General features: G+C 37.5%; 1 protein-coding gene across 4 annotated transcripts in view; it reads right to left on the bottom strand.

Annotated features, from left to right (window-relative positions):
* The window catches only part of GPALPP1 (GPALPP motifs containing 1), a 45,944-nt gene that overhangs the window by 16,098 nt on the left and 5,303 nt on the right, over window positions 1–24,543 (bottom strand). For 2 of the 4 annotated variants that reach the window (XM_037070889.1, XM_037070892.1), the window contains 3 exons: window positions 22,371–22,479; window positions 4,278–4,412; window positions 2,957–3,121 (listed from right to left, as the gene is read on the bottom strand). In XM_037070889.1, the coding sequence (XP_036926784.1) occupies window positions 2,957–3,121; window positions 4,278–4,412; window positions 22,371–22,479 (409 nt within the window). Of the gene's footprint in view, window positions 1–2,956; window positions 3,122–4,277; window positions 4,413–6,301; window positions 6,356–22,370; window positions 22,480–24,543 lie in introns of those variants that run through there. The other 2 variants (XM_037070890.1, XM_037070891.1) reach the window with 2 other exon arrangements.

The following is a 24,543-nucleotide window of genomic DNA, read 5'->3' as shown; positions in this document are numbered from 1 at the left end:
CACTTTTTGAGGAAACAAATTAAGAAAAAGAAATAAAATTTGTACAGACAGGAAAAGAAAAATAAAACTATATGCACAGATGATAAACTCCATCTATGTAGAAAACCCCAACGAATCAACAAAAACACTCCTAGAATAGTAAGCAGGTACAACAAAGCTGCAGGACATAAGGCCAATATAAAAAATATACCAGCAATGAACAACTGGGATTTAAAATTAATATAAAAAACAACATTTGCCATAGCATGCACACACACACACACACACACACACACACACATTTACTTAAAGTACATACTTAGGTAAATTTCCAACAAATTCTAGTTAGAAAAAAAATTTCTGGAGAATATAGTCCCAACCAGAAGTGAAGACAATAAACATAAAAAAACAATTGAAAACCACTGTTCTCAAAACATATTTTTATACTGCTGCTATTTGCTTAAGAAAACCAATGAGGCTCTTATATAATTTTTATCTTTATAATGTACTGACATTGTATTTAATAAACGACATTAAAAACATAGGAATAACTCAATTCTTATTTTTCATAAAACATTTTCCAGAAAACAGATGCTTCTAATTATAAATATTGAGAGAAAAATGATGTTATGGTAGATTGAGATAAAAACCTGACTATTAAAGAGTTAATTGATCCAGTCAGGATTGGGAGGTGAGAATATAGCATATCTTATTCAATTATTTCATACATCACAGTGCTATTTCTTTCTAAAGAAGAATTTTTCTTCTTTTAGGTAATGTTACCTAAGTGAATGTGAGAATAGGAGTAATATGGGAGATGTCTGCTGTGCAATCAAATATAAAAAAGTTAGATGAAGTGGTGAAGAGAACCTATTAAAATTTTTTTTCAATAAAGGAAACAACTATGATGTTACAAAAATAAAAAAATTAGTCATGAACTTTTACATAGGATCAAACATAGCAGAAAATGAACAGCTGTGATAATATATGTTATTTGGTACCACAAATACATATAAGTATGTATTATCTGATGTAATACTCTACAAATTTTAAGGGATAAAATTTACCACATAAAATTTAAGGGATAGCAGTAATTCCTTCATAGTCCTTTGTAAACACTGAATATTACATTAAGCCCTGAAAAGAATGACCAAACCTAAAGAATTCAGTCATAGGGCCTAAAATCACTTAGTTCAAATTTTACTGCCTAGTTTCTATTTGTTCCATTTTCCTGTGATATCTTTCTCTGAAGATGACTCCCTGCATACAGAAGGACAGAAAAATGCATAAATAAATGTAGGCACAAATAAAAAGTCCATGTGAGCAAGGCAATTTATTGTATTTTTGGAGACAATCTTAAAGGCTAAATTATAAAAATGCCAATAGTATATTATTTGTATAAGAGGCCAATTAGGGAAGATTAGACAGGCCTTCCAACACTCAACATTCAAAGGTGTGGCTCATGTTTACACCACATCTTTTGTTGTGTCTTCTGCCCCCATGTGTTGGTCCACCTCACCTTTCTATTACAACTCCAGATTCCTTTAATTTTCAGGGCAACAGAGAACTTATGACACCGCCACATATGCAGGTTAGGATGCTAAAATGAGGAAACTTGAACATACTATCCTCGTTTTAACAGTAACACTATTTCACAAGCAATTCCCCACTAAAATAAATGCTCCTTAAGGAGCTTTTTCATCTTTCTATACCGGCAATTAATAGAAAGCCTGTAACACAATTTAGAGTTACAGAATGAAAATAGAAATCCACAGAATTCTAGGTACTAATGAACAAGATAAAGCAAGTGAGAGAAAGAATTGTGCAACTGTTTAAGTCAGAACTGATAAAACTATAAATCTTCAGGTTTCAATTAGCAGAGTGTTTAAAATCTGAATGGGATATCCTAAGGGAATTAAAATCTTTGGATGGAGTAAATTTAAGGAGTAGTGCTGGGGACAGCGGTTCAACTGCTAATTTACAACGGGATGTTTTAAAATAAACAGTAACAATTCAAAAAAAGAAAATTTAAAAATAATAATATATTTTATGCATACTTTTGGGGGTATATATTTTGTAAATTATACTGCATTAATGAAAGTATTTTTTAATTGGGGTATAACTAACATAATTAGTTTCAGGTGTATGATGTATGATTTGACATTTGTATATTTTGCAAAATGACTGCCACAATAAACCTAGTTAATATCCATTGCTATATAGTTACAAAAATTTTTCCCCTGTAATGAGAACTTTGAAGATCCAGTTTCCTAGCTACTTTAAAAAATGCAGTACTGTATTATTAACTATAGCCACCATGCTGTAAATTATATCCCCAGAACTTATTCATTTTATAACTGGAAATTGGCACCTTCTGACCCCCTACACCTATTTGTCTACCCCCTACCTCAGGCTCAGTTTTTTAAAAGAATATTTGTCTTTTTTTAGGTTCCACATATAAGTGAGATCATACCGTATTTAGTACTGTTAGTGAAAGTGATCTTGCCTATCTTGATAGTAGCATGAGTCATTATGCATCATTTAAGAATCTAGGTTAATCTTTGGCTTTGTTTTCTTTCAAGATATTTCAAAACATACTTTTGCCATGGAGATAGTAAGATGTTGTATAAGGACTAGTTTTAAAAATCCTAACTCTAAGAGCTTGGAGTTAGAAAGATATAAAACAGAATTATTACTCATTACCTACCAGCATTGTAATACCAGAAAAATTGACCTCACAGAGGTTAGTTTCTCCTATAAAATGAGGTCAATAAACCCATGCCCCAGGGTTTTCTAGAGATTTAAATGATCTAAGTTTATTGGGAAATAGTAAGCAAATGGTGTCACTTTCCTTCAAGGGGAAATCTGTATTTCTCCTTTTGGAATCATTTTAAAAATAGTACCCTTAAATCTTTTGCCTTATTTCTCTTCCAAATAGAGCCAGCATGGACAGAAATACATGAACAAACACTTTCACCTTAGCCTTCCTTTCCCTGTCAGCTGGAGTATCTGTCCAGACTGATCGATCTCCAGATTTGTTATCGGTTCTTCTCTTAAAAGTTCTGGGCCCAAGACCAAAGTCTTTAAATTCCGGAGGAAGCTCAGTCATCCATAACTCCCTTGTAACTGGTTTAGATGAAACCTTTAAGAGAAACAAAAGGTTAAAAAACAAAACAAAAACCAAACCCCAGTAGCCTGGAAAGAGTATATGTGTGTGTGGGTAAAATGCTGTACAAGTGACTGTGTTTTTCAATTGAGGCTTCAAAGTTAAATAGCAGCATGGATGGAACTGGAAAGCATTATGCTGAGTGAAATAAGCCAGCTGTTGAAGGACAAATATTGTATGATCTCACCTTTAACAGGAAGCTAAACAACAAAACAAACAAGCAAGCAAAATATAACCAAAGACACTGAAATAGAGAACAGGCTGACAGTGACCAGAGGGGAGAGGGGAAGGAATTTCTGGGGAAAAAGGGGAGGGATTTAGAGGAACATATATAAAGGCTACATGGACAACAACTGAGAAGGATGGAAATGGGAGGGAGGGGGAGAGCACGAGGGGTGGGATGGGAGTAATAGACAGAAAACTGTACTTGAAAAGTAATTAAATAAAATTTTTAAAAGATTTTATTTATTTATTTATCTTTAGAGGGGAAGGAGAGGGAGAGAAACATCAATGTATGGTTGCCTTTCGTGCATCCCCTGCTGGGAGTTGGCCTGCAGGGAACCAGCCTACAACCCAGGCATGTGCCCTGACTGGGAATCGAACTGCAATCGTGTGGTTCCCAGGCCTGCGCTCAATCCGCTGAGCTACACCAGCCAGGGCTAAATAAAATTTTTTAAAAAGTTAAATAGCGGACTTTAAGACAAAGGATTTAATAGAAAGAATTAATGTTTTCATCACATACATTACAAATATTTTCATCTAATTTATTGTTCTTTTGACTTCATTATAGTTACCATACAAAAATGTTTAAATAGGCAAATTTGCCAGTCTTTTCCTTTTATAGCTTCTGGGCTACCTAGCCACTACATTTTCTTCCCATAGATATAAGATATATATATATATATACACACATACATACACACATAAATACATATCCAGGGTGAGGCAAAAGCATGTTTATAGTTGTTTATATGGTAAAAGAAATACAATAATTAATAAATAATGATATAAGAATAAACCATGTTTCACATTGCTCCACCCCTGTATATGTATTATTTAATGTCTATTTTTAAAATTTAGATTTTTAATTTAGTTAGTTTATTTCTCAGAGTAGCATATGTTAAAAACTTACATCATCTCCTTTGGTCAGTTTTTCTTTCATTCTCTGGGCCCTTTTTTCAAACTCTGTTGTTACACTATAGTTAACTGGCCCTTTTGCAGGCATTGGTCCAACAATATCTTCATCTTCACTGCTTTCTGTTTCCTTTTGAAATAAGACATTACCTTTTAACCAAGAGCAGAGCTACAGATTATAGAAAATGACTAAATTATTTAAAGTTAAGTCACAGAATCTGATTACCAAGAGACAATATAACAAAAATCAGTTTGTTGCTGGCTAAGCGCTGAGCAATGAGGGCTGCTTCCGTGCCTTCCTGAAGTGCACAGTACAGGGAAGACAAATCCATGGTATGTGTATTGTCCCAACTCTCCTCCCATGGAGGGCAACAGCAGACTTCATTAAATTATTTCAGCTTTTTTCCTGATGGACAACAACGTGGTCTCGTAATTCTTCTCAAAATGATATTCTAGGTAACTGTTACTGACAGGTTGGAGATGAAACCATTTACATTCCTGGTACAGAAAAAGCTCTTTGGGATAAGAGGCACACAACCGAGACACTACTGGAAGCTGCATCAGCCTCCATAATGCAGTATCCCCCACAGAACTAGAGATGCTGCGTATTTCACAAATGCTAACCTGAATGAGTTAATTTGGTTCCCAAAGTATACTTACCCCAATACTATATCGTAGCTACAGTATTGTAGTTATTTATTTTAATTCTTAGCAAATCATTTTAATAAAGGGTTTTCATGTAAGACTCTGGTGTAGATGCTATATATAGTAGAGTTTCAAGCAGTCCTTTTCCTAAAACAATGTATTAGGATGAACAATAAAACATGTTTGTCCTCCAGCTCTGAAAGGCAGCAGCTTCTTATTTTTTTCAAACTACCATGATTAGGAGTTCATTTGTACTGTTTATATTTTCCCTACTAATCACTTGAAGGTAACTTTCTAGTTGTGGTTTCTTCTGTGAACAATTATAGTGATTGCCACAGGTAGAAGTGGTTAGATAATTACATATTGTCCAGAGTCTTACTCTAAATCACATGCTGTTTACTTCCAGCCAGGATGGAGGCATACGTAGATGCTTTGCCTCCTCACACAACCAAAAGAAGGACAAGAAATTTAAAAACAAAGATAACCAGAACTGCCAGAAGAGTATGGAAGTCTGACAACCAAGGAGTAAAAAAGAAACATTCCTCTAAGCTGCTAGAAGGGGTGGAGACAGGTAGCTAGGGTGGAGAAGACTTGCAGTAACGTGGTAGCTGATGGACCCGCAGATAAGCTGGGAGGAACAACTGGGGATTGAGACAGACCACACAAACCGGGTTCCAGTGAGGGCAAATAAAGCCTCAAAACCTCTGACTGAAAAAACCTGTGGGGATTGAGACTGCAGGAGAAACTCCCAGCCTCACAGAAGCGTTGTTGGAGAGACCGAAAGGGTCCTAACAAGGTATACAAAACCACTCACATGGGAATCAGGACCAGAAGGGCCCAATTTGCCTATGGGTTGTGGAGGAAGTGACTGAAAGCCTTGGAGAACTGAGAAAGTGGCATTGTTCCCACTCAGACCACTCCCCCATCTACAGCATCATAACGCATGATGTGAATTGCCTCACCCTGGAAAATATGTAAGGCTCTGTTCCTTACTACTGAGCAGGCAAACTGAGAGCATGCTGCCGAAGGCCAGATTAGGTCAGCATCTGACATCACCAGAGGTGGATCCAGAAAGAAAAAAACAGTGGTAAATACTAAAGGCAATCAAGTCGAAATCAATTGTGATCTTCTCCATGATTACTGATGTTCTTTTTTTTTCCTGCATAGCTTTTTAACATTCATTTCTTGTAGAGCAAAGTCTTATGCATATTAAGTCACTACAATTTATACTATAGTCTTTCTCCTTGCTAATAATAATCTTAATCTCCTTACACCCTCATTAATACTGATTCATTTGCTCCTCATTAATACTGGTTAACTTGCTTTTGAAAATGAGATTTCCAGGACAAGATGTTTTTGAGGATTTGGGTTTGTTACCTGGGCTTTGTGGTATTCTTCTGGCAGCAGCACGTGCATGACAGCATACAAGATGTGGTGGGTGGAGTGACCCTCAGTTAACCAGCTGGAGGGAAGGGCCCATAAAAGAAAGACCCAATGACAATCAAAACACAAATATATCCAGAGAGCCAAGATAAATGGCATCCCTAGAGCTTCAAGTTCAGGAGATTAAGGAAACTGCACTGCTGAATTTCACAGGTCTCCTACCATAGAAGTTCACACCACAAACTCAGGGAGTCAGAACAGATCAATTTAAAAAGCAGAGGCAAACAAGAAGAGTCTCACAAACAATGGGAAGACAAAGAAACCCCAAACAAAAGGAAAGGAGGAAGCCTCAGAGAGAATGCTACATGAAATACAGGCAAGTCAGCTATCAGATATTGAGTTCAAAGTAAAGGTTATAAGGAAGCTCACTGAGCTCACAGTGAATTACCAAAAACTATAGGGAAACTATGATGAACTCACTACAAACTATATCAGCATGAAAAAGGAAATAGAAACTATCAACAAGAACCAAGAGGAAATTAAGAATACAATTTCTGAACTGAAGAACACAGTAGAAGGAATCAAATAAGGCTGGATGAAGCAGAAGACTGAATCAGCAAGCTGGAGGACAAGATAGAAAAAAAAACCACTGAGAAAGAGCAAGAAAATAAAAAGTGGCTCAGAAAAAATGTAGAGGGGTTAAGGGAACTGCAGGACAACATGAAATGTATAATAACATCCATATAATAGGGATACCAGAAAAAGACAAAGATGACCAAGGGATAGAAAAACTGTTTGAAAAGTCATGATAGAAAACTTCCCTAATTTGATGAGAGAAAAATGTCACACAAATTCAGGAAGCACAGAAGGTCCCAATCAAGAGGAACCCAGAAGCCCCCTCAAAGACACATCATCATTAAAGTGGGAAAATTCCAAGACAAACAGAGAATCTTAAAGGCAGCAAGAGAGAAACATGAAGTAACATACAAAGGAGTCCCAATAAGGTTAGCAGCTGACTTCTCAATGGAAACACTCTGAGCCAGAAGGGAATGGCAAGAAATATTCCAAGTAATGAAAACCAAAGGCCTGCAACCAAGACTGCTCTACCCATCAAGGCTCTCAATTAAAATGGAAGGTGAAATAAGGAGTTTCCTGGACAAAATTAGTCTAAAAGGATACACCTCCACCAAACCAGCTCTATAAGAGATGCTGAAGGGACTGCTTTAAGAAAAGGAAGTGAAGGAGTTAGAGAGGAACACCAGTAAAATGGCAATGAATAAGTATCTACCAATAATAACCTTAAATGTAAATAGATTAAATGCTCCAATCAAAAGACATAGAACAGCTAAATAGTAAAGAAATCATGATCCATACATATGCTGCCTACAAGACACCCACCTCAGAACAAAAAACTTACACAGATTGAAAGTGAAGGGCTGGAAAAAATATTCTAAGCAAATGGACAGGAAAAAAAGCCAAGGTAGCAATATTGATATCAGACAAAACAGACTTCTAAACAAGGGCCATGAAAAGAGACCCAGATGGACAGTTCATAATACTCTAGGGAACGATCCATCCAGAAGAAATAAACATGATAAGCATATATGCACCCAACACAGGAACACCAAAATACATAAAGAAAATCTTGGAGGACTTCAAGAAAGATACTGACAGCAACACAATTATAGTTGAGGATTTTAACACTCCACTGTCAAAAATGGATACATTTGCCATGGCTGGTGTGGCTCAGTAACTGAGTGATGGCCTGTGAAGCAAGGGGTTGCTGGTTTGATTTCCAGTCAGAGCACATGCCTTGTGGGCCAAGGACCCAGAGGTGGTTGTGTGAGAAGCAACCACACACTGATATTTCTCTCCTGTTCTCTCTCCCTTCTCCTCAAAATAAAGAAATAAAATCCTTAAAAAAAAGGATAGATTTTCCAAACAAAATATCAACAAAGATACTGTGGCACTAAAAAATGTCCCAGATCAAATGGACTTAAATGGTATATATAGAACCTTTCATCCCAAAGAAGCAAAAATACACATTATTTTCAGATGCACATGGAACACTTTCAAAGATAGACCACATGATAGGACACAAAACAAGCCTCAACAAATTCAAAAAACTGAAATCACATCAAGAATCTTCTCTGACCACAAGGGCCTGAAACTAGAAACCAACCTCAAGGGAAAAGCTCAAAAACACTCAAATTCATGGACATCAAATAGCATGTATTAAACAATGAGTGGGTTAAAAATGAGATCAAGGAAGAAATCAAAAACTTTTTGGAAATAAGTGAAAATGAACTCACAACAATCCAAAACTTATGGGACATAGTGAAGGAAGTCTGAGAGGGAAGTTCATAGCTATACAGGCTTACCTAAAGAAGATAGAAACATTTCAAATACACAACCTAACCCTACACCTACAAGAACTGGAAGAACAACAACAAAGGCAGCCCAGAGCAACTAGAAGGTAGGAAATAACCAAGATCAGAGCAAAATTAAATGACACAGAGACTAAAATAAAAATCCAAAGGATCAGAAAATCCTTTGGATTTTCTTTGAACCAGGACTGGTTCTTTGAAAAGATAAAGAAAATCAACAAGCCTTTAAGTAGACTCATCAAGAAAAAAAAAGAGAGAGGACCCAGATAAACAGAATCAGAAATGAAAAAAAGAGAGATTAAAACTGACACTATAGAAATAAAAAGGATTGTAAAAAATTACTATGAAGAGCTATGTGGCAAAAAATTGAAAACCTAGGTGAAATCCAAAACTGAATGAAGAAGAAGCAGAATGCCTGAAAAGACCAATAAGAGCTGATGAAATCGAAGCAGTTAATCAAAAACTCCCAGCACACAAAAGCCCTGGACAGGATGGTTTCAGAGGAAGATTTTACAAAACATTTAAGGAACAGCTAGCCCCTATCTTTAACAAACTATTCCAAAAAATCCAAGAAGAGGAAAGACTCCCAAACATTTTTCATGAAGACAGCATCATCCTAATCTCAGAACCAGATAAAGACACAACAAAGGAGGAAAACTACCGGCCAGTATCACTAATGAACAGATGCTAAAATCCTCAACAAAATATTGGCAAATCGCATCCAGCAATACATTAAAAAGATTATACACCATGATGAAGTGGAGTCCATCCCAGGGATACAAGGATGGTATTCCAAAATTCCCAAATCAATAAACACAATACATCACATAAACAAAAGCAAAGACAAAAATCACATGACCATATCAATAGATATGGAAAAAGCATTTGATAAGGTACAGCAAACATTTATGATAAAAACACTCAGCAAAGTGGGAATAGAGGGAGCATTCCTCAACACAATAAAGGTCATAGATGAGAGCTCTACAGCCAACATCATGCTCAGTGGGCACAAACTAAAAACTAAGATCAGAAAAAAGACAAGGTCATCCACTTTCACAACTTCTATTCAACATAGTATTCAAAGTCCTAGCCACAGCACTCAGACAAGTAAAAGAAATAAAAGATATCCAAATTGGAAAGGAGGAAACAAAATTGTCATTGTGTGCAGGTGACATGATAGTATACACAGAAAAATCCTATAGACTCCACCAAAGAACTATTTGACCTAATAAGTGAATTTGGCAAAACAGGGGTTTACAAAGTCCATATTCAGAAATCAAAGGCATTTTTGTTCACCAACAATGAAATATCAGAAACCAGGGAAAAAATCCCATTTGATTTAGCAACAAGAAAAATAAAATACCTAGGAATAGACCTAACCAAGGAAGTAAAAGACCTGTACTCAGAAAACTACACAACACTGAAGAAAGAAATTAAGGAAGACAGAAATAAATGGAAACATATACTATGGAAACATATACTATGTTCATGGTTTGGAAGAGTTATCATCATAAAAATGTCCATACTACCCAAAGCAATTTACAGATTTAATGCAATACCTATTAAAGTACCAATGACATATTTAAAGATATAGAACAAACATTTCAAAAATTTATATGGAGCCATAAACGACCCTGAATAGCCACAGCACTTTTGAGAAAGAAGAGCAAAGTAGGAGGGATCACAATACCTGATATCCAACTGCATTACAAGGCTACTATAATCAAAACAGCCTGGTACTAACATATGAACAGACACATGGACTGATGGAACAGAATAGAGAGCCTAGAAATAAATGCAGGTCTCTATGGTCAACTAATATCTGACAAAGGGGGAAGAAGAATAAAATGGAATAAAAATAGCCTCTTCAACAAATGGTGTTGAGAGATCTAGACAACTACATGCAAAAAAATGAAACTTAATCATCAATTTACACCATACACAAAAATAAACTGAAGGTAGATAAAACACTTAAATATAAGTCATGACACCATAAAAGTTCTAGAGGAAAACATCGTCACAAAAATCTCAGACATTCCTCGCAGCAACATTTTCACTGATACGTCCCCTAGAGCAAGGGACATAAAGGAGAGAATAAACAAATAGGGCTTCATCAAATTAAAAAGCCTTCTGCATGGCTAAAGAAAACAGCAATAAAATGAAAAGAGAACCAACTATATGGGAAAACATAGTTGCCAATGATTCCTTGGACAAGGGTTGGATCTCTAAAACATATAAAGAACTGACACGACTCCACTCCAGGAAGACAAAAAACCCAATTAGAAAATGGGCAAGACTTGAACTGACACTTTTCTGAGGAGGACATACAGAGGGCCCAGAGACATATGAAAAGATGCCCAGCATCACTAGCCACCAAAGAGATGCAAATGAAAACCACTATGAGATAGCACATCACACTGGTGAGAATGACCATCATAAGCAAATCAAGAAACAACGAGTGTTGGAGAGGTTGCGGAGAAAAGGGGACCGTAGTCCACTGTTGGTGGGATTGCAGACTGGTGCAGCCACTATGGAAAACAGTATGGAATTTCCTTATAAAACTAAAATTGGAACTGCCTTTTGACCTGGCTATTCCACTGCTGGGATTACAACCTAAGTACCCTGAGACCCCAATCCAAAAGAACCTATGCACCCCAATGTTTATAGCAGCACTATTTACAATAGCCAAGTGCTAGAAGCAACCTAAGTGCCCATCAGTAAATGAATGGATCAAGAAACTACAGTGTATTTACATGATGGAATACTATGCAGCAGAAAGAAAGGAGCTCCTACACTTTGCAACAGCATGGATGGAACTGGATAACATTATGGTAAGTGAAATAAGCCAGATATCATATGATCTCACGTCTAAGTGGACCTAATCAACAAAGCAAGCAAGCAAACAAAATGTAACCAGAGACCTTGAAATTAAGAACAAACCGATAGTAACCAGAGAGGAGATCGGAGGGGATAATGAAGAAAGAGTTTTCAGGAACATCTATCCCCTTTGGAGAAAACCAAAGGGCAGTAGGATCTTGGGTGGGAAGTGGGGATGGCTGGGGTGAGGGGGAGTGGTGAGGGAAAAATGGAGAGAACTGTACTTGAACTACAACAAAAAATAGAAGGTAAATGTTAAAAAAATACAACAAAGCAATGAAGAAATACGACTATCAGATGCAGAGTTCAAAACACTGGTAATCAGGATGCTCACAGAAATGCTTGAATATGGTCGCAAAATAGAGGAAAAAGTGAAGTCTATGAAAAGGAAAATAAAGGAAAATACAAAGGAAACCAACAGTGAAGGGAAGTAAACCAGGACTAAAAGCAATGATTTGGAACAGAAGTAAGAAATAAGCATTCAATCAGAACAGAATGAAGAAACAAGAATTCAAAACAATGAGAAGAGGCTCAGGAAACTCTGGGACAACTTTAAATGTTCCAAGATCGGAATCACATGGTGCCAGAAGGAGAAGAAAGGAGCAAGAAATTGAAAACTTTACTTGAAAACCTAATGAAGTAGAACTCCCCACATCTGGCAAAGGAAATATACTTACAAGAATAAAGGGTAGAAGAAAATAGGACAGCTGTGATAGCATGGTCAATAAAATATATTAAAAAAATTAATCATATACTGTCTCTTAGTAACTATAGACTGTGTACACCACTCCTAATTTGATCCTCATAAGATAACTGTAAAATGGCATTATTATTTATTTTCTTTTTGAGGAAACCTAGGCTAACATTTCAAAAAGTCTTTCCAACGTTACAAAACTAGTATCTATGACTCAAATATTCTAAGACCAAGGCCAGTTTTTTATATATAGCAACCTCTTTATTATTTACTGCTGATGATTTAAGGGTTTATAGCTTATCTCTGCAGTGGTAAACTCTGTGATGTTGATGACATTTATCTTAAACAGATTACAATCACCCTACAAATACAATATTGGTGTCACAAATGAGCAGATATAAAAGATATAATGAACTTTTAAAAGACATTGGACAGCAAAGGAAATCGTCAACAAAATAAAAAGAGAACTCACAGAAAAGAAAAACATAATTACTGATACATCTGATAAGGGGTTAATATTCAAAATTTATAAAGTACTTATAAAACTCAACACCAAAAAACCCCACCCAATTAAAAAAATGGGCAAAGGACCTCAATAGACACTTCTCCAAAAGGACACACAGATGGCCAACAGACATATGAAAAGATGCTCAACGTCACTAATCATCAGAGAAATGATAGTAAGAACCACAATAGGATACCATCTCACACCTGTTATGATGGCTATCATCAATAAATCAACAACCAAGTGCTGGTGAGGATGTGGGAAAAGGGGAATGCCTTTGCACTGTTGGTGGGAATGCAGATTGGTGCAGCCACTGTGAAAAGCAGTATGGAGATACCTCAGAAAGTTAAAAATGGATCAGCCCTTTAATCCAGCAATCCCAATTCTGGGAATATATCTGAAGGAAACCAAAACACTAATTCGAAAGAACATAAGCACCCCTATGTTCATTGCAGTGTTATTTACCATCACCAAGATACACGGAAGCAGTCCAAGAGTCCATCAGTAGATGGGTGGATAAAACAACTATGGGACACTTACACAATGTAATTCTAGTCAGCCATAAAAAAGAAGAAATTTTTACCCTGTGACAGTATGGATGGATCTGGAGAACATTATGCTAAGTGAAATAAGTCAATCAGAGAAAGACAAATACCATATAATTTACTCATATGTGGAATCTAATGAACAAACTGAACTAACAAGCAAAACAGACAGACTCATAGATGGAGAACAGATGACAGCTAGTCGGGGGAGGTTAGGGGGTGGAGACATTGAGCAAAAAGGAAAAATGACTCATGGAAGTGGACAATAGTGGGGTGATTATTGTGGGGAAAGGCTATAAGGCGGCTAAATGGTAATGGAAAAATATGTAATAAAGATTACTTTAAAAAAGTAAAACTATTAAATAGTATTAAACTATTAATAGATATGACATTAATAGTACAGAAATTTAAGATGATGGGACAAACTAATGGTATTTTTAATTCCATTTAACAAAATGTGGTTTCATAAAGGTAAATTTCAGCATGTCTTGGTAGGATAATGCCTGAAATTTTTAGAAATAAACAGCACTTACGATGTTGGAAGACATAAACTAAATGAATGGAGGAGCAAACAAAAAATCAGGTTTCACACACTAAATTGAAAATGGGAAGCCAGAATCATAAACCCAAATCCAGTCTAGGTATTAAATCATTTTGGTGTCCTGGTTGAGTTAATTTCTAAAAGCCAAAAAATGTAACTTACTTTATCTAGAAATAAAATAGAATTCTGTACCCTAATAGTTTATAGTTTGGGCTGCAGAGTTAGACTGAGTTCATGGCCTCAATTTACCACTCTATTAGTCCTGTGACCTCAGGCTTGTCATTTAACCTTTCTGGGCCTTGTTTTCTGGGCCTCTTTTTTGTCTTTTAGATGGGGATTATAACAGCTGCAACCAATAATTACTCTGTTGCTAAGAGAATACTAAATTCGTTCATCGTGTTTGGAGCCAGGCTCTTCTCAGGAACCTGGTACCTTCTCTAACTCCAAAGGAAAAATGTTAATAATTCTAAACCAAATACTTTGGTCTCATTTCTCCTGATCATTTGGCCAAAAAAACATGAGGTCAGGTCCATGGGAAACCTTGGAAGGGATCATTCCTGTTCCATGTCTGAACATTACCATCTGCATGTGACTCTTAGAACTTTGGCAGGCTAGTTGATATAATGAAGGAGTCAGTCAGCCTAAGAAAAATAACATACTGTGGATGACAGAGAAGACAGAAAAAAGTAGTGATCTTATTAAGCCAGTGAATTAACAAACCCTGGAATGACCCTTACCCCTAGATCTCATATGATGTATGAAACACATTTATCTTACAGATTATATACCAACCAGGAAATTATATAAACAATCCATTTGCTAATTCTGTAGGTTAAGATAAAATTCTATTTTGAGTTAGATTTTCTGTTATATGCAGCTAAAAGTATTCTAGCTGACACACTATTCCCCCCGGACTATTGTTTGGATTATGTTTATGCAGTCATGCAAATATAATTAAGTCATTGCAAATATGAGTTTATATTGTGCTTTGCAGTGTCTGGTTTGTGGCAAGCATTGAACAAATATTAACCATTAGTGTTATTATGTGTGTCTTAATTTGGGGGTATACATGGTGAATAAAAGATTAAGAGAAGCCTCTCTCTGAAAAAAAAAATGACAATAGAAAAAAGAAGTGTCTTTTGAAAAAGGTTGAAAGAAAAACTACAAAGCAAAGAATTCAGAACCAAAAGTCCCTTAAACAGGTAGGCTACAGTGTAACCTCTACACCACCTTCATCCCTCCCCTTCTGCTAAGAAAGGCTAGATAATGTGTAATAGATACCACCTAGGGAATTATATAAACTATCCATTTGCTGCTGTCAGGTGAGTTAGAACAAAGTTCTAGATGTAAATAAAGTTGAATTATGCTACATCTTTTAAAGTTTTTATTTTGAAAGAATACAGTGCTAAGACAAGTACAACACCCATATATCCTCTCCACAATTTCATCAGTTGCTAACATTTTACCACATTTATCTTTCTTTCCCCACCCTTTGCCCCTTCTCTGAGGCAGAGAGAGTTGGACAGACACCTCCTACTGTGTGTGCGCGTGTGTGTGAATCGTTTGAAAGTAGGACAGCCTGAAAAGGCCCCAGATTGAAGCAAACGTTCCTAAAGACAGTGGGTTATATTTCTCTAGTACCCTTGTTGCAGAGCAGTGCTTCGAGGCTGTAGAGGCTTTATTTAGCGGGCTCAATTCTCCTCTGCCTGAGTGAGCCTGAATTTGCAGCTCCTATTTCCATGCCCAATACTCCAGGGCTTATGGCTGGTACCTCTGAAACCACTGTCGTCCTCTGCTGTGTAACCTGTGTTTTACTGCTCTGACTTTGAATTCTCTCAATATTATTAACACCCATAAATTTCCCTTTCTTTCTTTTGGGTCTAGCTGTGTATTAACTTTGTGGCTATCTTATATGGCTGGAAGTCCTACCTCTGGTCATTTATTCCTGTATTGAACAAACTTGTAAGAAAGGACTCCTTACACTCAGCATCAATTCTCCAAAGTTACTCTTATGACCTCAATAGTGGAGGCAGTAATCCTAACACTAATCATAATATTAACAATTAGAATCATTGTAAATTGAATAGCTACTGTTCTAAATTACCCTTAAAACAACTTTGTAAAATAACAACCTGCATGCTACTAGTAATGAAACTAAGCTCCACCAGGATTCAAAGCTTGCATGGCTCTTGCCTACGTCTCTCCCTTTCTCTCTTACCCTTTTCCTTATTATCTCCACTCTAACCACCCTAGATTTTTTTAAACCCTAACTTTCTCTCTCTCCATACTTTTTTGCCTTCAAATAAGCTATCTGTGCTCTCTGGGACAATCTTTCCTGACCTTTTTGCTGAGCTAGCTCCAACTCATTAATATTCACTTTAGACATTTTCTCAGAGAAAAAAGACTTTTTCTCACGTCTTTCTTTTTTAAATTTTCATTTATTTATTTTTTAAAATATTTTATTGATTATACCATTACAGTTGTTCTATTCCCCTCTTCATTCCCCTCCACCCACACACTCCCTCCCCCACCATTCTCCCCCCCTTAGTTTATAACCACGTGTCTCAAGTTCTTTAGATTCTATATTTCCCCCACTATTCTCGCCCTCCCCCATCTATTTTCTACCTACCATCTATGCTATTTTCTGTGCCTTCTCCCCCCTTCTCCTCCTCCCACCCCCCTGTTTCTAACCCTCCATGTGTTCTTCATTTCTATGGTTCCACTCCTGATCTAGCTGTCCTCTTGGTTTGCTTTTGTTTTAGGTGTGGTTGTTAATAACTGTGTGTTTGCTGTCCTTTCACTGTTCATATTTTTTATCTTCTTTTTCTTATATAAGTCCCTTTAGCATTTCATATAATAAGGGCTTGGTAATGATGAACTCCTTGAACTCGACCTTATCTGAGAAGCACTTTATCTGTCCTTCCATTCTAAGTGAAAGCTTTGCTGGATAAAGCAATCTTGGCTGTAGGTCTTTGGATTTCATGACTTGGAATACTTCTTTCCAGCCCCTTCTTGCCTGTAAGGTCTCTTTTGAGAAATCCACTGACAGTCTGATGGGTACTCCTTTGTAGGTGACTGTCCCCTTACCTCTTGCTGCTTCTAGGATTCTCTCCTTCATTTTAATCTTGGGCAACGTAATGATGATGTGCCTTGGTGTGTTCCTCCTTGGGTCCAACTTCTTTGGGACTCTCTGAGCTTCCTGGATTTCCTGGAAGTCTATTTCCTTTGCCAGAATGGGGAAGTTCTCCTTTATTATTTGTTCAAATACATTTTCCACTCGTGGCTGTTTTTTCCCCCCTTCTGGTACCCCTATAATCCGGATGCTGGAACGTTTAAAAATGTCCTGGAGGTTCCTAAGCCTTTCCTCATTTTTTTGAATTCTCATTTCTTCATTCCTTTCTGGTGGGATGTTTCGTTCTTCCTTCTGGTCCACTCCCTTGATTTGAGTCCCAGTTTCCTTTCCATCGCTATTGGTTTCCTGGACATCTCCCTTCATTTCAATTAGTTTAGCCTTCATATGTTCCTCTAATTTGTGACTATAATCAACCAGTTCTGTGAGCATCCTGATAAATAGTGTCTTGAATTGTGCTTCTGAGAGGCTGGCAATTTCTTGGTTGCTTAGAGTTATTGGCTCTGGGACTTTGAGTTCTTCTGGTGCCATCTTTTGGGCTGTTGGTGCCTGTTCCGTAGCAGGATCGGAGCCCTAAAGTGTTCACCAGAGCAGGGCAACTAAGTCGCTGGGTTATGACGTTGTATGTGGGGGCGGGGTCAAAGAGGGACAACGGCTTCCCGTCTGCCGCCTGCCGCCTCAGCCCCCACCGTCACCAGGGTCACGCACCCCGCTCCACTGCACGCGAGTGTACCACCGCCGTCAGCCCTCCACCACTGGGTTCGCCCCCTGGGGCCTGCGTGGGCCGTCTCACTGTGCATGAATGTGCGACCGCGGTCAGTCTGCCCCATACCCCGACTGCTTCTGGGCTGCCTGCACGCCTAGGTGGGGGGATCTGTCCTGCCCGACCCAGCTCCGCTGCTGGCTCCGCCTCTCTTACCGTCCCCGTTGAACGGTTCGTAGTTGTCGGACTTCCGTATAATTCCGTTTTCTGGTCTTTGGGTGTGTCCTAGTTCTCCAAACCTTTGTTGTATTCAAACTTGGTTGTGGGAGAAGGCACAGTGTTTCCACCTATGCCTCCATCTTGGCGGAAGTCTCTCTTTTTTCTCACTTTTTCATATTAGATTTCCCTGTCATGGTTCCACTATATTTTGTCTCACGTTTTTAATCATTCATATCAGACAGTATTTGTTTACTGCATGTATTGCCCACTACACTGTAAGTGCAATGAGGGCAGGGACTGGGCCTCACTCATTCAGCAAATACTTTGAATGGCTACTGCAAATAAGACAAAAACTTCTGTCCCCCATGGACTCACATTCTCGTAGGGAGAGGTCAATAAATGGTACCTTATATAGTGACAAATGCTATGAAGAAAATTAAAGCAGGGAAGGGGACAGGAGTAAAGGGAAGATAAGTCAGCAATTTTAAATTAGTTGGCCAGAAATGACCTCTTTGAGGACTTCCAGCCAAGATGGAGGGGTAGGTAGATATGCTTTCCTTCCTTGCACAACCAAAAGGAGGACAACAACAAATTTAAGAATAAAAGTAACCAGAACTGCCAGAAAATTGAACTGTCTGGAAGTCTGACAACCAAGGAGTTAAAGAAGAAACATTCATTGAGACTGGTAGGAAGGGTGGAGTTGGAGAGCCAGGGTGGAGAGGATATGCAAGGCAGCTGACCAGGCAGGGCCAGGCGGTGACTAGCGGACTGGGTGGTTCCATATTTGCATGTGGAGAAGGTGGGAGGAACAACTGGGGAACAAGACAGACTGCACAACCCAGGGCTCCAGCAAGGAAACTACAGCCTCAAAACCTCTGGCTGTAAAGACCTGGGCGGGTGGGTTTCGGTGGTGGGAGAAACTCCCAGTCTCACAGGAGAGTTTGTAAGAGACCCATGGGGTCCTAGAACATACACAAACCCACCCACCCCAGAACCAGTACCAGAAAGGGCCCAATATGCTTATAGGTAGTCAGGGAAGTGGCTGGAAGCAGGACGAACGCCAAGCAAGTGGCATTGTTCCCTCTCTGACCCTTCCCCCACATATAGTACTACAGACCTCTCCCCCATATACAGTGCCACAACACACTAAGTGAGTTGTCCCATCCTGTCGAATACCCAAGACTCTAACCCTTACAATGTAACAGGTGGGCTGAGACAAAGAAACATGGCCTAAATGAAAAAACAAAACAAACAAACAAAAAACAGATCAAAACTTCAGAAAAATAAGCGATGAGGAGATAGCTAACCTATCAACTGCAGAATTCAAAACACTGGTAATCAGGATGCTCACAGAAATGGTTGAGTAGATGCAAAATATAGAGAAAATGAAGGCTATGCTAAGTGAAATAAAGAAAAACGTACAGGGATATAGAGAACTGACCTGCCTGGCAATGGCAATAGTAGCTCAGCCCTACTGAAAAACCCAATAGGCATGTTGTGGCACACAGGAGCCAAACCCACAGATCGGTTCTCTCATGGGAAATCAGGCCTGCATTATAACTAGGCTGCCTTGGGACTTGCTCTTGCTAAAACTCCTTCACCCTGAGTTGAGGCAGCAAATGCTTACTGCATATCTTTAAAGTAACTCCCTGAAGTCTGTGCTAATTCTCCCAAGGACTGCAGTGTACCAGACCTATTACTCTTATTGTTCCCTTGCATTTGCAACATATTTTCCTTATTAATCTGTAAGAAGTAACCAGTAACATCCCTTCCATTGCTATCTGTAAAAAGTAATTACCTAAAGCAAAGTATAATAAAGCATTCTTTGATGTATGCTATTAGAAAGCCAATACAAACCTGTCAAGGCAAGGGTTGGCATGCTCTCCTCTTGAGAGAGTGGCTGTGCCATCCCTTTTCCTCCACTGAACTCAGTAGTCCATGTGAATTTGTCTTATATCTCATCCATAACACCATGGACACTGTGGGCCGGTGTCACATCACAGGGAAGCAACAGTGATGAGAAAGAAATTGGGACTGAAATAAAAAAAATTGTAGCAGAAGGAAGAAATAAACATTTGACCAGAACAGAATGAAGAAATAAGAATTCAAAACAATGAGAGGCTTAGGAATCTCTGGGACAAATTTAAACATTCTGACATCTGAATCAGAGGATTGCCAGGGGGAGAAGAGGAAGAGCAAGAAATTGAAAACTTACTTGAAAAAATAATAAAGGAGAACTTCCCCAATCTGGCAAAGAAAATATACTTCCAGGAAGTCCAGGAAGCTCAGAGAGTCTCAAAAAACTTGGATCCAAGGAGGAACACACCAAGACACATCATAATGAAATCACCCAAGATTAAAGATGAGGAAAGAGTCTTTTTGTTTGTTTGTATGTGAAAAGCTCCTTTAATTTGATTAACTAATTCTAAGGATTTTCAGAATGGTCATGGTGAATATAGAAGGCCATTTAATTAAAATGGTAACTGGGGCATCCACTGGCTTAACCAAAGAGAAGAAAATGGTAAAGAGAGAATCTTAAAAATAGCAAGAGAAAAGGAGACAGTTACCTACAAAGGAGTTCCCATGAGACTGTCAGCTGATTTCTTAAAAGAAACCTTACAGGCAAGAAGGGGCTGGAAAGGAAGTATTTGAAGTCATGAAAAGCAAGGACCTACATCCAAGATTACTCTATCCAGCAAAGCTTTCATTTAGAATGGAAGGGCAGATAAAGTGCTTCCCAGATAAGGTCAAGTTCAAGGAGTTCATTATCATCAAGCCCTTATTACATGAAATGCTAAAGGAACTTATCTAAGAAAAGATGAAAACTATGACAAGTAAAATGACAATAAGCTTACAACTATCAAAAACTGAACCTGAAAAGCAAACACAAACTACTAGAATAGGAACAGAATCACAGAAATGGAGATCACATGGAGGGTTATCAGTGGGGTGGGGGAAGGGACAGAATGGGGAAAAGGGTACAGGGAATAAGGAGCATAATTGGTAGGTACAAAATAGACAGGGGGAGGTTAAGAATAGTATGGGAAATGGAGAAGCCAAAAGAACTTATATATACAACCCATGGACATCAACTAAGTGGGGGAGAATGCTGGATGGAGGGGTATTCAGGGAGGAGGAGAATAAAGGAGAGAAGAAAAAATGGGACAACTGTAGTAGCATAATCAATGAAATATACTTAAAATAAAATTGATATATTAAAAAAAGGGGGGGACCTCTTTGAGGTGACATTCCAGCAAAAAAAATGGAAGGTCTTGGAGGCAAGACACAGAGATGTCTAGGGAAGACCATTTTGGAGAGACTCAGCGGGTATAAAGGCTCAGGGGTAGAAGCCTGCCTGTTGTATTTACGGAAGCCAGATTGTAGAGGGCCCTGTAAGGACTTGGGCTTTACGCAGGTAGGAGGAGCAATTTATCTGCGACATGATCTGACTTTGTTTCACCCAGGCCAGTCTAGCTGCTGTGCTGAGAAGAGGTAGCAGAGGAACAAGGGCTAAAACATGAAAGTCAATAAAACAGGTGAAATGTGATGTTGACTTGGACCAGGGTGGTAATAGAAGTGGATGGATTTTGGGTATTTTTTGAAGAATTTGTTGACAGATTCATTCTGTGACTATGTGCCTGACACACTACAGGAGCTCTATAATATTGCTGAAAGAATGAACAAATGACTCTGAAGTTTCTGATCTTAACCATTGCATTATATTTCCTGTAATAACAACCTCAGTGTAACTGTTGAATTCCATGCAGAACAACAAAATAAACAGGTGATTTAAAGGCCTCAAAGCTGGGGCTTCATAAGTACAAACTCTGCAATACTGAGTATGTTACCCAGTTTTTCTACTTTTTAGCATCTGTAAAATGTAGTATCTATTTCATAAAGCAATGGAGAAGATAAAAATATCTGTATTTGAGTAGAACACATTACAAATTATAAACTACTGTATAAATCTCAGCCGTTGTTGAAGACCTGGCTTCTAACAAGAAAACAATCTTCACACTTGACTCCAAAATCATTTGAACTATCTTTTCATAAAATTATTTATCCACCACTGCCTTTGTTATATACATATACCAGAGCTAGGTAGGAGAGAGTTAATTTCAAGATAAAGATCATCAACTTAAAATTCCTCAGCTTTCTCTGTTCTGGGTCAAATCATATTGATTCCTTGAACTTTCCATCATGTTCTATTGTCTAATACTTTGAAGCTTCCTTTCAAAGATGAGAAGCATCAATAAATAATACACTTCCAAGATTAAATGTAATTTTTCTAATAGACTCTCAGGTCTATAATATAAGCTTTTGATTACATCTACCTATGTTATGATACTAAGTTAATATGAACATGACTGTCTTACATTACATGAGTCAAATGACTATAGTCATTATTATGTGAAGTCTTGAGCTTGTTACATCTTATCCTTTAATCAAAAATTTTCCAAACCTCCGAGTTGAAATATGATGATACTTGTTGTCTCGGATCATCTCTGCCTTTGTCACTCTTCTGTGTAGATTTAATAAAACCAGGTGGTAATGCAGGACCTATTATAGGCCTAAAAAATAAAATGTACCTTATCATTTTCCCTGATTTTAAAAAGCAGTTTTTAGAATAAAATTCACAATAATAATACAAAGCCAGATAACAAAAAATGTTGGAGATAAGAATTTTATTTAACATATTTTTATTCTATAACCTAGTATTTTCCCACTTAATATAAAAAATCTAATTTTTGGATTTTTACTTTCTATTTGTTAGTTAATGATTACATACTAATCCAGTAATTCTCAACCTTTATGTCAGTGGTGCACATATACTTCCTAAAATAACTATGTTAAGTAAAAATGGTAATTTAAAAATAAGTCGTTATTATGGACTAAAGCCTGTAAAGATGTTTTTCTATTTTGTGCCTTAGTTTTCAGTTTTGATATTCATTGTCCACTGCTACCTTAGGGGCATTATAATTACAGTCAGAACTACTTAAATGTAAATTGAATTTGAAGGACTCCTACAGCACACGCATACAACAGATGTCACCAATGTATGGTTACATATGCTAATAAGGTATGAAAATCTAAGCCTTGTCTTCACTAATAATCCAAAAATGATGTGGAGGTGTACAAGAATAAAAACAGTTAACTTAAGAAAAAGAAAAAGGTGCTGTGCACTTCAATTACTCCATCTTTCTGTTTCCATAAAATAACCCTGCCCAGTATAAGTCACTCAATTTTCTAGGTAAGCAAAGTCATGCTCAAGGATAACACAAACTAGTAAGTGGCAGAGCTGGAGTTTGAACCCTAGTCTACTTGATGAAAAGGTTCATTTTCTTTCAAGCTTCCCTATTCACATTCTGAGGGAACTGTCATCAATCCAGAAGAAAGAGTGCCTAAATTCTGGATCTTAAAAAAAGAAAGCCTTATTTTGTATAGAGAAAAAATAAGCAAAAGGTATTTTCTACACTTTCATACTTTTAAGTTTCTTTATTCTTTCTTTCATACCAGTGAAACCCAGAGATGGGTTTCATCTTCTTCCCAGAGATGTCACTGTGCCAGTATTAGCAACCAAGATGGTATTGAAGTCCTAAGCTAAATTTCCCAGATTGCATTGTATTCATTAGAACCTTATAGACAGGCTTCCTGGCAGAGTAAAAACAGTTGTGAAAGTCAAGTCTGAGTTCTGATGCTAGCCATTTCATAACCTGCTGTCTTGATTCATAGAGTTCTTTGAACAAAAACAATTTTGTAAGTAAAAGACAGGGAAGTTTGGCATTGTCAGAAAGATCAAATTAACTGTCATAAGATAGAAGAAAGTACTACGTGGGTTTTTATCTGAGTACAGTTTTTTTTAGCAGATCTACAAATAAAAATTACAGCTCAAGCCCTGGCTGGTGTAGCTCAGTGGACTGAGTGCCGGCCTGTGAACCAAAGGGTCACTGGTTCAATTCCAAGTGAGGGTACATGCCTGGGATGCAGGCTAGGTTCCCAGTAGGGGGCACGCCAGAGGCAACCACACATTGATATTTCTCTCCCTCTCTTTCTCCCTCCTTCCTTCTCTCTGGAAGTAAATGAATAAAATCTTTTAAAAAAAAAGAAGAAATTACAGCTCAATTCTCTGGCTTCAGGGTATTAGTAAAGATAAAAGTACTGGTACATGACATTTTAAAATATAGCAAGGGAATATAATCATGACATGTTATGGCTGTATAAAAGGTTTTGGCCTACATTATATGCTACCACCTATTTATTTCACATACACTTTATTACTGCCAATATAAAAAAGTAATAAAAAAGAAATAAAAAATATTTCTTTTTCTAAAAAAGAAACTGTTATACATCTAATAATTTATTTTCTTGAAAGGAATATTATATCCTAAGAAAATTTTCTACAAAGGGCCAGATGGGAAAATTTAGGCTTTGCGGGCTATGTTTGGGTCTTGTTGCATATGTACTTTTGATTTTCTAATGACTCTTTAAATATCATTCTTAGCTTAGGGGCCATACAAAAACAGGCAGTAGATTGTCGTTCCTTGTTACTTCCATAAATTAGGAGTTGACAAATGTGGTGATAAACGGAATATAAAATGTATAACAGTCTTTTTTTTAACCTTTTCTTACATATT

This window comes from Sturnira hondurensis, unplaced genomic scaffold (genome assembly GCF_014824575.4).
Source record: "Sturnira hondurensis isolate 20B ecotype Veracruz unplaced genomic scaffold, ASM1482457v3 Scaffold0019117, whole genome shotgun sequence".
Lineage (NCBI taxonomy): Eukaryota > Metazoa > Chordata > Mammalia > Chiroptera > Phyllostomidae > Sturnira > Sturnira hondurensis.
The sequence above is the reverse complement of the archived record's forward strand: the minus strand, read 5'-3'. Positions and strand labels throughout refer to the sequence as shown.